This window comes from Diabrotica virgifera, chromosome 6 (assembly GCF_917563875.1).
Source record: "Diabrotica virgifera virgifera chromosome 6, PGI_DIABVI_V3a".
NCBI classification, from domain to species: Eukaryota; Metazoa; Arthropoda; class Insecta; order Coleoptera; family Chrysomelidae; genus Diabrotica; species Diabrotica virgifera.
In genome coordinates this window covers 96,828,612-96,843,851 of record NC_065448.1, presented here as the reverse complement: position 1 = coordinate 96,843,851, position 15,240 = coordinate 96,828,612, and the positions used below count along the sequence as shown (strand labels likewise).

The 15,240-nt window shown below is 33.7% G+C and overlaps 1 protein-coding gene across 1 annotated transcript; it reads left to right on the top strand.

The window, feature by feature from the left end:
* Positions 1 to 1,136: 1,136 nt before the first annotated feature.
* LOC114328239 (zinc finger protein 234-like) lies at positions 1,137 to 14,934 on the top strand. Its single transcript, XM_028277030.2, has 2 exons — positions 1,137 to 1,474; positions 9,284 to 14,934. Exons 1-2 carry the CDS (start codon positions 1,237 to 1,239, stop codon positions 10,870 to 10,872), a joined length of 1,827 nt encoding a protein of 608 aa, XP_028132831.2. The 5' UTR covers positions 1,137 to 1,236; the 3' UTR covers positions 10,873 to 14,934.
* Positions 14,935 to 15,240: the final 306 nt, after the last annotated feature.

Below are 15,240 nucleotides of genomic sequence, written 5' to 3'. Positions count from 1 at the left end.
GGCCTTAAATTACATTTTTTGGCGCATTTTTTTGCTAGTGCAAATTTGTCTAGATATTTTACAGTTAGATATAGCCTCCCCTATTGTAAAAATCACGAGCCGCCACTGATAGGAGTTATCAGGGACTTTGGACCATCGAGAATACTGTAATATTTCATTCTGCGTTTAAATTTTTCAAAAATATTTATTAGTTTTTTCATGATTCGAAAAAAATAATTGCATTTAGAAAGAATTCGACCGAAATTTTGCGCCTACGCTCTCAAACAGGATTAAAGTATTATACATTTTTGAAATCAATATTTTAAGAGCTTTTAAATGAGGTGTCACATGATGTACTTTCCCATTTAAAAAAATCAAAGTTATTGCTGTCACCTGAAGAGGGATCGCGTAAAGTTCGAAACGTTGATGCTATAATATACTATGGTTAGTTTAAAAATCGACCTGTCCGAGCGTTTTTAAGGTTAAGGTGTTTATTAACATATTCGAATTTTGTTAATTATTAGTTTCAATATTTCAGATAAATATATGAGTTGTTTATTAGTCTAATTCTGGGTTATCCACACATATACGATAGGTAAATCCAATAAACATGAAACATTTTAAAGACTAGGAAATGAAACAAAATAGTTGGAAATACCACGGCACTAAGGAGCATACCTTCGTGTATTTCCTAATCCATGTAACACCAAAACGGATACCTATATATTATAATAAATAAATAAACACAAAGTTTGTTTACGGTTCGTATAATGTATAATTTATAGCATAGGCTATGTTGTTGAATTAAGTCATTCTTTCTACTCATGCGCAAAAATTCCGCTACGTCGAATTATAAATTGGCATATTATTTTCTTACGTTTCCAGTCCGTTTCTTCCGTCTCCGTTGCGTCTACGTCTACGCTACGTCAAACTATATATCCAACTTTATAGCTATATTACCTACTTTATAAGGACATGGCAACACTGCTATCTTTATGTTGCTGGGCCCGGATTACGTACACTCGATACGCATCGTATCCGCCATGTTTTCCCATAAGGCGCTACAGTAAAACATGGCGGATACGATGCGTATCGAGTGTACGTAATCCGGGCCCCAGTACTTTGTAAATATTTGACGTTGACGTGACAGGAGAGAACAGGTGACAGAGACAGATGTTTGTGTTGTAGTAATTTTCAAATTTACTTTATCAATAAAATTATTTTTAATAAACAAAACCAAGACCAAAGTTTAAACAAATGGAAGTAAAGCAAGAAGTTAGTGATGAGACGTCTCAAGCAAAAATATGTTGTAGTGTTGTTGATGATGGTGCTTTGGATATTTGTAAAATTGAAATTAAGAAAGAAACCCTAGAAGAAAGTACACAGGATAGATTTGATTATGTAGGCTTAAAGCAAATTCCCATAAAGACTGAAATAGAGGAACAAGGGGAATATAAACTAATGTCATTTAAAGAAATGCAAACTAATACAATGGGTAAGTAAACAAAGGACAACTCCACAAGAGTACTTATATTAACCCTATGGATTGGACTTTTATGAACCTGAAACATGGTGTATGGTGTATGTTCAGACGACCTCAGCGGCTGGACAGATGAGTAAGTGGTAGTTGTCAGATGGCACCGCTGGAAGTCAGTCGCTGAGATATTTACTAAGCGTTCCCTATTGCTGCTGGATCCAACCACTAAGCCTCTGTGCTTACATTCAGCCGCTGTCATCTGAACGCACACGATGACATGTGGCATTCTTATGATAGGATTATCTTAAAAAAAATTATAGTGAAATCTGTGCACCCAATAAAAATTTTATGGGGGTTTTGTTCCCTTAAACCCCCTAAATTTTTGTGTATGTTCCTGTAAATTATTATTGTAGTACTATTAGTTAAACACGATGTTTTTAAAGCTTTTTTGCCTCTTAGTAATTTCTCGAAAAGCCAGTTTTTATTGAGATATTTTGAATATTTGTCAAATCCACCACATATTTTGTATATGGTTAAGTACGATTATAGAGACCTGGTAATAATATGAAAATTTATTTATAATTTACATTTTTAGGTATATTTTGAACCATATTAAACAAGTAGCCACATCTCGATAAAAGGTGCCTTAACGAAAAAATACTAAGAGGTAAAAAGTTTTAAAAACAATGTGCTCAACTAATGGTACCGCAATATTATTTTAATTGGAACGTACACAAACATTTGTGGGGAAGAAAACCCCATAAAATTTTTATGGGGTGTACAAATTTCACTGTTGTTTTTTCTTAAGATGTTCCTGCGATAAGAATTCATTGGATATGTCCATTTTCAATAAAAAATCTCTAAGAGTTTTCGATATATGAAAAAAAAATCGATTTTGATTTTGTAACTTCAATGGGCTTTAACTTTTTTTGTGTTCACAATTGTATATAGGTAAGTGAGGTTCAATCAACCTATTTTTGACCCCAGAATCTCTGGTATAATTTATGACCAATCTTTTCGGGACACCCTGTATAACATGCTCTATACAGTTTTTTACGATTGCATTGCCTACAAAATATTCTCTCTTATACAGTGATGAGTGGGATAATAACCTGCAAAATAAAGCAAAAGCTGGAAAACACAATACGTTGTGAAATAAAAAGAGATGAAACTAGTAAAGGTGTAAAATTATCGATAGAAACCTATAAATTTACATTACATTACATAGTTTCTCACCTTTAGACGTATGTAACAGGAGAATTTTACAAAATTCTCCTATCACAGTGACATCTGTCATGCTCCTCCAATACGTCTAAAGTAGGGAAACTATGTAATGTAATGTGTGATTATAATATATAAAACAGCGCTATCAGGCCTTATAGGCCTACGCCTTCTAAATTCTGGATAATATTTCTCCATTCTTTTCGGTCCTCTGTACTCTTTCTCCAGTCCTTCACCCTGATTTCTTCTAAATCCCTCTCTGCAGCCTCTAACCATCTCTTCCTTGGGCGACCTCGTCTCCTTTTTCCCAATGCTCTGTCATTCGATATTCGTTTGACGTTTCTATTTTCTGGCATTCGAGTCATATGTCCCAGCCATCTAACACTTTGGGCTCGTATTTTTGGTCTCCCATACATCCTCATTACTTCTTCATTTGTTCGTCTCCTCCAGACTTTTGTAATGACTTTTTTAATTGATTCCGGTTGTACATTTTGAACTACATAATTTGTAATATAGAATGATAACCAAAACTAGCAATATCCAATATAAAAATCAAGGACAAAAACTTGGGTCATTTTCAAAACTCACATTTTCCTCAATGAAGTCCAATCAGAGGCACACATTTCGGTCACATGACCGATATGTTTGAAACATTGTGCCATTGGATATTATACAAGCTGTGCAGTAGTGAGTTGCTTTTGATATTTTAGTTAGTAATTTATAATGCTCGCAAACTTCCTCAGCAAAGAAAAGCTATTCTGCTTAAACACATTCTACAAGAAAAAGATGCAGAGAAAATGGATGTGGCACAGCCCAGACGGCAAAGTAAAGAATGAAATTGACTGTATACTCTCTAACTTCAAAAACATTGCTAAAGATGTTACTGTACTAAATTCTGTCGACACTGGTAGTGACCATCGATTAGTTAGGGTACGAATAGAAGTAAATACGAAATTCGATAGAAGAAAATATTAACACAGGATAAATTACCAAACATAGAAGCACTCGAAATGAATTAAGAGGAATATCAAAGTGAACTAAAAAAGAAACTAGGACCTTTACCAGTATTCAACACGAAAGATATAAATGAAATAACACAAAAATTAACGAATGACATAACATCAACTACAAGAAAGATCTGTGGTAAAAATAAAAATCCGAGAAAAACGAAACTTAAACAAACAACACTGGATTTAATGGAAGAAAGAAGAAGAACATCTAAAGAATTACCAGAATATAAGGCTATCAACAATAAAGTTAAAAAGAGCATAAGGTCAGACTTGCGGGCTTATAAAACAAAACAAATATTGCAAACCATCGAAGACAATAGCAACATGAGAGTATTGAAATCAAATTTAACTAAAGGAAAATCGAAGATAACTAAAATCAAAAACCAACAGGGGCATACGGTGACAGAAAAAACTCAAATACTGAAGGAAATACAAACGTTCTACAAGAATCTTTATACATCCACTATACAGAACCCCTGAACAGACCATAGAACAATTCTAAACGTCGGCTCGGAAACTCTCCCTAAAATAACTTCTTCGGAAATTAGACATGCCTTACAGCAAATGAAGAATAAAAAAGCTCCTGGCGAGGATCATATAACGTCTGAAATGTTAAAAATGGGTGGCAACACCGTTGTAGAGGTTGTGGAAGTCTTGCTGAATAGGTGTCTGATAGAGAAAAGAATACCCAATCTGTGGGAAAACGCCGAAATAATACTTTTACACAAGAAAGGAGACAATACTAATATTGAAAACTACAGGCCTATAAGTTTGTTGTCACATTTATACAAATTGCTAACAAGAATAATAACCAACCGCATAACACAAAAACTTGATTTATATCAACCGGTTGAACAGGCGGGATTTCGAAAAGGGTTTGGTACTAACGATCACTTACAAACCGTCAGAACACTGGTAGAAAAAACCACAGAATATAATGTACCCTTACATATGGCATTTATTGACTTTCACAAGGCTTTCGATAGTATTGAAACCTGGTCCTTTTTGTCAGCCCTCAGGGATGCTCGAATAGACTCACGGTACACTACACTCATTAAAAACATTTATGAACAGGCCACATTCCACATCAAAATCAATGAAGACCAAAAAACCGAAAAAATACGCCTTGGTAAAGGTATTAGACAAGGTGATACTATTTCACCAAAACTTTTTACCTTAGCATTGGAAAATGTATTCAAACAGCTCGACTGGGAGGAAAAAGGTCTAAACATTGATGGTGTACATTTGAGTCATTTGAGGTTTGCGGACGACATAGTATTATTCAGTACAGATATCAAGGAACTGGAGCAAATGATGAAGGAACTAAACCAGCAGTCAAATAAAATAGGTCTCAAAATGAATCTTCAGAAAACAAAAATAATGAGTAATGTACAAACTAATCTTGTTATTGACAACGTCAGTCTTGAAAATGTAGACCACTATATATATCTTGGACATACCATTAAAATCGGCAAAGAAAACCAAATAGCCGAAATAAAAAGACGCATACAATTGTCTTGGGTAGCTTTCGGCAAGTTAAGCTTTATCTTGAAGAATAGAGATATACCAATGTGTCTAAAACGAAGAGTTTATGACAAATGTATCTTGCCTGTAACTACATATGGACTGGAGACCATGGCCTTTACAAAGAAAACCTTAGAGCAGCTCAGTACAACTCAAAGAGCGATGGAGAGGGCCATGCTAGGGATTAGTTTGAGAGACAAAATTCGAAATATCGACATTCGTGAAAGAACAAAGATTACTGATGTCGCAGAACGTATAGCAAGGCTCAAGTGGCAATGGGTCGGACATGTTGCCCGAGATAATCCCGAAAAATGGACACAGAGACTAACAAACTGGAGACCAAGAGAGAACAGGCGATTAGTAGGCAGACCGCAGAAGGGGTGGGCAGATGATATCAAACAAGTCGCGGGCAAACAGTGGATGAGAATTGCCAAGAGTAGAAATCGATGGAAGCAAATGGAAGAGGCCTATGTCCAGCAGTGGACGAACACAGGCTGAAGAAGAAGAAGAAGAATGAGTAATTTATAATGCAATTTTATATTTTTAAATAAGTATTTATAAAATGGAATTAAATGTTACTCCAGTTAACACTTCCAACAAAGAAAAATCAAGGAAACAAAAATACGAAAAACGATAATAAACAAAACTCACATTCTCCAACATTTAATGTGAAATTTCTGCCTTATTCACTGTGTGCAAGTACTTGGAGGGGATATGAGAAACGATCGTGCGCTAGGAGCGGAAAAATCTTGCAACTTTCTTAACATATTTCTTAAATAATTGATATTGTCAATTGAAATTGTCAAATTGACATATATTTCATACCTAGTGTAAATTATATATTACTCCACAATATTGATATGATATGTAATTATTAAAGTGAATTTAATTCATTGTATTTTGCTTGTAGTATTGCATTTTAATAATTAATTTTATTTACTACATAAGTACAATGTTTACCTTTTAATAATTTAATTACCACTTTACAACCAGTGATTCCACAAAGTACCTGGTTTAAGAGTTTTAAAGCTCCACGTAAATATATAACAACTATAAATCGATTACGTTTTGGGCATGCGTGCTATCCAAGTCATTTATATAAAATAAATGTGATTGAAGACAATAATTGCAAACATTGCGGAAAGCAGGGTGATCTTGATCATATCTTTTTTGAATGTACTAAGTTTCAACAGCATTCAAACTCTCTCTATAAAAATTTAATTAAACTTGATATGCATGCACCATTCAATATACAGTCTTTGCTGGCTACAGGCTCACAACAAATATACAATATTATTATAGCTTTCTTGTCAGATACACGCACGGTCCTATAAGATTTGTACGCTGGCATGATATTTTTTATGATTTAAGTTCAGATTTGCATCTTTTTTTTTTGTCATAAATGTTTTATCACTTTATCAGAGTTCCATTATTGTTTTTATTGCATTATTGTTGTATTGTATTATTTATTGTATTACTATATTGTTTCTGTTTAATTTTGTATTAGGGATAGGATTGTATATTGTTTATTGCAACTGGCTGAATGACTAATGTCTATGCCATTAAATAAAAAAAAAAAAAAAAAAAAAAAAAAACCTTTTAATAACATAACCTCAATATTACTTTTTCTTCTTATTCTTTTTTTGGGCTATGGCCTTGACAACTATCCAGTAACCAGGACTAAAATAATTGGCCAATATAATTGAAAGTGCTAAAAATGTTGCTGAGCTATGAAACCAGATGTCGCTGTTCCAAACTTGCAAGGTCCCAATGGGCTAGTTACACATTTTATAAGTTATTAAAAAGGTTTCTTATGTTCCACTATTTACAAAAAAGAAATAGCAAATGAAAAATAGTTACTATTTTTAAATTTTATAAGTTTTTTTTAGTTCCTGTAAAATTTGAAAAAGCGGAGAATGTGAGTTTTGCATTTAGACCCCGCAATATTGTTCACTAATATGGCGTTCAGGTACATCACCCGGCGGTTTCACCTCAGTTTCAGCGAAGATCTATGGGCCATAATCTTCACAATCTTCTGTTGCTTAGTGGCTGCAGTATTGGTAATATTAGTTGGTTGGGGTGGCCTTCCAATTTTTCATGGTGTCTGTTGACTCTTTCTTGAATAACTGTGCTGACTAATGGAATGTTTAGGTCTGCATGAAGTGTTTGGTTAGAAATGTACCACAGGGCATTTGCGATGGTGCATAGAATTTTTGATTGGGTTCTTTGGATTATTTTTGTATTTGATTTGCTGGCACAACTCCCTAGTTCGATTCTGTACATCTATATAGGTCTAATGACTGTTTTATAAATGAGCAGTTTGTTCTCAATCGATAGTCAAGATTTTCGACCTATAACGCCAATTAATCAACTTCTTTCACTTTCAACTCAATTTGTTTCTCCTTTTTTAAAATTTTTTTTTCCTTTTTAAAGCCCCAGGTATTTGACAATATTCTGTTACGGTATATTGACTTGATTAAGGCATTGATAGGTGGACCAAAAAAATTTTGGAGTGGAGACCGAGAGCGGATAGACGAAACCCGGGAAGACCACCCACAAGATGGACGGACGACATAAAGAGGATTTGTACCAATTGGATTGCAGCAGCGCAGGATACACCTGAATGGAAGTTTTTCGAGGAGGCCTATGTTCAGCAGTAGATGACTATGGGCTGATGATGATAATGAAGGCATTGAAACATTTGGACATTGGTCTTTCCTCAGTATGAAAAGTTCTATGTGCTGACTTAGTTTCATTAGCTTTTATCTTCCATTTCTTTAACCACTGTCCGATTTAGTCTAGGTGTCCTTGAAGTTTTAATACTGAAGCTGTTGGATCCTTTTCAGTTATAAATATTGCTGTGTCATCAGCGAAAGTTCCAATGGTGATTTGAGGAGAGTTTGGTAAATCGGATGTGTACATTACATAAAGTAGTGGACCCAGTATACTACCTTGTGGAACTCCTGACTGAATTTGGTTACGGTTTGATAGTTCATCGTTCACTTTAGTTTCAAATTCTCTTTGGTTTAGATATGATTTTAATAAGCCAAAGTATTTGTTGGGTAGAGATTTTTTAAATTTTATAAAGAAATCCTGGGTACCATACCTTATCAAATGCCTAGCTGATATCCAGAAAGGATGCTGTGCAATATTATTAATTACATTTGATATGCGATGACATTGTTGCACTGTAGAATGAGCATGTTGGAATTCAAATTGAAACATTTTTCCCAATCACATATTGTACTACTATTAGTTAAACACGATGTTTTTAAAGCCTTTTTGCCTCTTAGTAATTTCTGGAAAAGCCAGTTTTTATTGAGATATTTTGAATATTTGTCAAATCCACCACATATTTTGTATATGGTTAAGTACGATTATAGAGACCTGGTAATAATATGAAAATTTATTTATAATTTACATTTTTAGGTATATTTTGAACCATATTAAACAAGAAGCCACATCTCGATAAAAGGTGCCTTAACGAAAAAATACTAAGAGGTAAAAAGTTTTAAAAACAATGTGCTCAACTAATGGTACCGCAATATTATTTTAATTGGAACGTACACAAACATTTGTGGGGAAGAAAACCCCATAAAATTTTTATGGGGTGTACAAATTTCACTGTTGTTTTTCTTAAGATGTTCCTGCGATAAGAATTCATTGGATATGTCCATTTTCAATAAAAAATCTCTAAGAGTTTTCGATATATGCAAAAAAATCGATTTTCATTTTGTTCACGCCTAAAGAAGTAGGTATAACTTCAAAAATTATTTTTTATTTATTTCCTTCGACTTTCTCAAACTTTTTGTCTGACATATAACTTTTTACGTTACAAAATACAATTTGTACATCAAAAATCAAAATTACCTTGCTAATTATATCCAGCATTTTTGTCTATATCGTACACTACGAAAACATGGAATGTTGACCTATTGTAACAAAATGTATTTTTTCTTTTTATAGAATTGGGATTGCCGTAAATAACTAAATTAAATTTAGATTATATCAAATTTATTATATTTCAACTATATGTTTTGGTAAAAAAATATAATGTTAGTTTTTATTTTAGGCTTTCCACAAGAGGAGAACACATTGGAAAGTATGAAAACAATACCTGTACCTACCGGTTATAAAGAAGAACATACGAGTCATCCTGTTGAAGAGAATACATTAAAATGTGAAATTTGTGTTAAGCAGTTTGCCCATAAAAAGTCATTAAATAAACACATGAAAATTCACAATGAACAAAAACCGTACAAGTGTGAAATTTGTTTTAAGCGGTTTTCCTGGTCCAGTGCTTTGAAACAACATATGATATTGCACACTGGAGAAAAACCCTACACGTGTGATGTTTGTTCTAAGACGTTTAGTACATCAAGTGTTTTGAAAAAACATTTGAGACTACACACTGGAGAAAAACCATACAAGTGTGAAATTTGTTTTATGCAGTTTCCTCGAACAGATGTTTTGAGAAAGCATTTGAGAGTGCACACTGGAGAAACACCTTATAAGTGCGAAATTTGTTTTAAACAGTTTGGTCAAGCAAGTAATTTGAAATCACATTTGAAAGTGCACACTGGGGAAAAGCCTTACAAGTGTGAAATTTGTTTTACGCAGTTCAGACATAAAATTTCTTTGGATGAGCATACTAAAGTTCACACTGGAGAAGTGCCTTACAAGTGTGAAATTTGTTTTAAGCAGTTTAATGATAAAAGTACTTTCAAAAGACATTTGAGAACGCACACGGGAGAAAAACCTTACAAGTGTAAAATTTGTTTTAAACAGTTTAGTCAAACAAGTAATTTAAAAACACATTTGAGTGTGCACACTAGGGAAAAACCTCATAAGTGTAAAATATGTTTTAAGCAGTTTACTACAGCAGGATCTTTGAAAAAACATTTGAGAGCACACACTGGGATGCACAAACAAAGTGTACCTTACAAGTGTGAAATTTGTTTAAAGCAGTTCAGATATAAGATTTCTTTGAATGAACATATGATAGTTCACACTGGAGAAGCGTCTTACAACTGTGAAATGTGTTTTAAACAGTTTACCACAGCAAGTTATTTGAAAGAACATTTGAAAGTGCACACTGGAGAAAAACCTCACAAGTGTGAAATTTGTCTTAAGCAGTTTAGTAAAACAGGTAATTTGAAAACACATTTGAGACTGCACACTGGAGAAACGCCTTACAAGTGTGAAATTTGTTTAAAGCAGTTCAGACATAAAATTTCTTTGGATGAGCATACGAAAGTTCACACTGGAGAAGGGCCTCACAAGTGTGAATTTTGTTTTAAGCAATTTATTCAAGCAGGTAGTTTGAAAACACATTTGAGAGTACACACTGGAGAAAAACCTTACCAGTGTGAAATCTGTTTTAAGCAATTTATTCAAGCAGGTAATTTGAAAACACATTTTAAAGTTCACACTGGACAAAAGCCTTACAAGTGTGAAATTTGTTTAAAGCGGTTTATTAGTACAAGTGATTTAAAAAAACATTTGAGAACACACACTGGAGAAAAACCTTACAAGTGTGAAATTTGTTTAAAGCAATTTATTCAAGCAGGTAATTTGAAAACACATTTGAAAGTACACACCGGAGAAACGCCTTACAAGCACGAAATTTGTGTTAAAGAAGTATTTGAGAGTGCACACTGAACAAAAACCTTAACAGTGTAAAATTTGTTTTGCTATTTAGAGAAATCGTAAGTTTAAAAAGACCTTTGAGACAGCACACTGGGAAATGTCTTACAAGTGAGAAATTTGTTTAAAACAGTGTGCTTAAAAATATTATTTAAGCCAATACATATGCGTTCGCACTTGAGAAAAACCTTGCAAGGATGAAATTTGTTTTAACCCTTTCACTGTGTCCTCGGTTGAGGACAACCAATATTTTTATTCCATTGGGCCACGATGTCCTCAAATGAGGACATATTGTAATGACCAAACTGTGTATTTTGAAAATGTAAAACTAATACAAAAAATTTGCAAAAAAATCATTCTCGCTGTGTTGCAAATTTCAGAGTTTTGGGCATAGGCGCAAAATTTCGGCTCCAGTAAATGTTAAATGCATTTAAAAAACGAGTCTGCACCGCCATTAAGAAGAACAAAAAAATACACTCTCTTCAAATAAACTTTTTTTATCCGATACCTAGATTTTGTGTCATATCATATTGGAATTACTAAAAATCGATTACTTATCTATAACAAGGCAGAACTTTCGAGAAAAAAATATTGATGAAACGCTGTTGAAACACTCCTAAAGAAATTTAATTCGTGAACGAAAGGTTTAAACCAACACATATGCATTGGCACTTGAGAAAAACCTTGCAAGTGTGAAATTTGCTTTAAGCAGTTTAGTCAAAAAAGTACTTTGCGAATTTCAAGTGCGAAATTGGTTTTAAACAGTTTGCTCGAAAAGGTACTTTGAAAAAACATATGAGAAAAGGTGCTGCTTAATTGCCTTAAGATTGTTAAATATCTTCGTCTCAGAGTAACAGTAGGATATGTAAAAAAAGTGACGTCTGTGATATCCATGTCAAATGACTCGAAATAAATCCTTCGGTTGAGTCTAACACTATCATTAAAAAGTAAAATACATTTTTCACAATATTGCATTTCCTTGTCTAGCTGAATTCCCTTTAACTGAAATCCTATAATGTAACACTAAGACAGCATACATATTATACTGTTATATTTGTTGTTTATCTATTTTGGTCACACATATAAATGCAATACTAAGTTATCTTACGCACATCCTTATTGCACAGCTCAAAATAAAAATAATTTTATTATGGCTATGTATTTATACACTGTAGAAAACTATAATATAGAGGAAGTTGATCATAAATACCTTATTGTTGGTCACATAGAAAACGAAGATGATTCAATGCACTCATTTATTGAAAAGAAAGGAGCAAGAGTAGATACATACTTAAAAATGGTCCACTTTATGTTCTGTCTGAATTAGTCGCCATTGTAAAGTCAGCTAAAGGGAACGGTAAGCCATAATGAAGTTACTGAGATGCCCACTGAAGATTTTATTGATTGAAAAAAAAAATAGCGCAGTAATGGCAGCACTTTAAACAAACTTGAATGTGAATGAAAAAGGTAAAAATTTTAATCAACGGCATTAAATCAATTAAAATCAAGAAAGGCGTACCTGGAAAAATTATGATTTTATTCAAACAGGAAGAATTCGAACTTTAATTCTTGCCTATAACAAAGCACCACCGATACCGATTAAAAAAAAGAATTTTTTTGTTTAATGTTTATTTTCAATCTGTTACATCATACAATAACAATAAGCATACATGTTGATTGGTACAATGTCGTGAAAGAGAGTTTGTCCAATGATCACTCTCTATATGCACTGTTACATTCTTACATTTATGTTAAAAACAATAAAAATTTATAACTTTACATTATTACATTGATATTAAAAAAAAAAAATAAAACTATCACAATTTAAAATTAATTTCATATGTACAATTGCTGTTAGAATGGTAGATCCAAAGATGTTCTTATTTTCAGCCTTCGGGTTTCTTCACTGTTGTCAAGCAGATTAATTGCCAGTGTGTTTGGATGTTGCTCTAAGCGTCTTAGGTAGTTTGTGCTAAGCTGTTTAGTCACTGCAGTAACCGTTGGCATCTCTAAATCATTATAAATGTCTCGATTTGTTACGAACCAAGGAGCATCTACTATACTGCGCAGGACTTTTGACTGGAATCTCTCGATGATAGCAATGTTCGATTTAGATGCTGTTCCCCATAACTGGATTCTATAGGTCCATACAGGGCCGGATTTAAGAGGGGCAGGCTGGGCAGCTGCCCTGGGCCCCTACATTCTGGGGCCCCCACAAAGTCCCAGACTTAAAAAGATCAGCACATTATTCACATACACTAATTTTTGTCAATCAAATAACTGTGACATTTCGTTACTTGGAACGTTTCTTTCCCGTTGAAAATGTATTTTTGCCAAATCACGGTCATAAAGCAGAAGTAAAATTAATTCTCTAATGACGTTATTGCAAGAAGATATCGATTTGAAACACGGCAGGGGACAGTCATACGACAATGCGTCCGTTATGAGTGGAAAATACAATGGTGTTTAGGCTAAAATTACTTAGATAGAATAATATCTTGGCGTTGCGGATACCTTGTGCCGTCCACTCTCTAAATTTAGTTGCAAAAGCTGCAGCTCAGTGTTGTCCTTCTGTCATAGCATTCTTTGATTTCTTGGAAGGACTATATGAACTATATGTATTTTCAATTTCCTCTACATGTAGATATACAACTTGTTAATCGAATGTTTAAAGCGAGAACAGCGCCGACCGTGGCAGAAATATTTATTGTTCCTAAAAGAGTAAATGCTACTAAATGGTCATCTAGAAGTGACGCCGCAAATGAACGAGTTAAAGGTTATAATCAGATTAAAGTAGCATTATCCAAAATTTCAAAAGACGATGAGCAACAATTTGAAACCCGTAGCGATGCAAATGGTTTGTATAATCGAATGTGTTTACTGGAAACAGGAATATTTGCAATATTTTGGAATGAAATTTAGAGAGGACAAACAGCAAAAGTCGTACCTATTCTCCCAGATCAAAATATTGACCTATCAGGAGTGGCGGCACTTAGATCACTTTTAAGAATTTATATTCTTTTAAGGAATATTTCAGAGACTGAAACGACAATATGAAAGAAATTTAGGACTCAAAATTTTATTGCTATTGTAGATCACTTCATTTCCTCTTTAAGTCTTTCTGCATATGAATCCATTTATTCCAATTTTGGCTTTTTACATTATTTGGAAAATTTAACTCTCAATGAAATTGAAGCTCACTAACTGAATACTCACTCATTTATAGCAATGATTTAGATGAAAACCTAGGCGTCGAACTGGTACAATTTGGAGAATTTTTCAATCCATTTAAAGAGGAAATCGGCTCATCAAATATAACTAAAGAACTTTAAATTGCCGACTGCTAAAAGAAAATAATGTGAATGATGTTTTTGGAAACGTTGTGGTGATTCTTCGTTTATATTTAGATCTGATGCTAACTAACTGCAGTGGAGAGAGATCATTCTCAAAATTTAAGTTAATTAAAAATCGACTTTGGTCTATGATGGGCCAAGAGCGTTTGAATCATCTCTCTATTCTATAATGAGCATTGAACACGATTACGAAAACGCATATAAAGCAACTATATAGACATGTCCGACATAATCAAAGTGTTTCAATTAAAAAATCTCGAAAACTACTCGGAGCTTAACGACCATACTATGTCTATTTTTAATATTTTACTATATCAAGATACAGCTCTTGTATTTTTATTATTTAAAAATATACTTATAAAAGTAGATCATAATTTTTTTTGTAATTTCTAAAAGGTAAAACCCTGTAGTTTGCTGTATACCATAGTTATAACATTTTTTTTAATGGTAAGACGTAGGGCCCCATACCAATTCTGCCCAGTGGCCCCTACTGCCTTAAATCCGGCTCTGGGTCCATAGTGGTTTGAGAACGGTATTGTACGCTAGTAATTTGTTCCGCAATGATAATATTGTGATTTTCTGTCAAGGAGCCAGTACAGCTTTTTCCATTTAGTATCCAGCTGCTTTCTTTTTTTTTTTCATATGTGAGCACGCCAGGTTAGATGTTTGTCCAGGTGTATCCCCAAATATTTTACGCTGTCTGTTTTAGGTATTCGTTCATTGTTAAATGTGATGTTTGGCGTTTCAACATGGCATTTTGTGAATGTTATGTGTGCAGATTTACTTTCATTTATTGTAATTCGCCATTTCCTTGCCCACGTTGCTATATTGTTGAGACTGGTTTGTAGTGTTGTCGCTGCTACTTCAGGATTTCTGTTTACTGCTAATATAGTTGTGTCATCAGCAAACGTAGATGTGACTGTGTCATCAGTACATGGCAAATCAGCCGTGAAGAGTAGGTATAAGACTGGGCCTAAGACACTCCATTGTGGGACTCCTGATTTGATTATGCGTAGTTTAGTTATACTTC

Coding starts and splice junctions, on each gene's coding strand:
- LOC114328239 (XM_028277030.2), top strand. CDS start 1,237: ATGGAAGTAAAGCAAGAAGTTAGTGATGAGACGTCTCAAGCAAAAATA. Junction 1,475..9,283: donor AATGCAAACTAATACAATGG/GTAAGTAAACAA, acceptor TTTTTATTTTAG/GCTTTCCACAAGAGGAGAAC.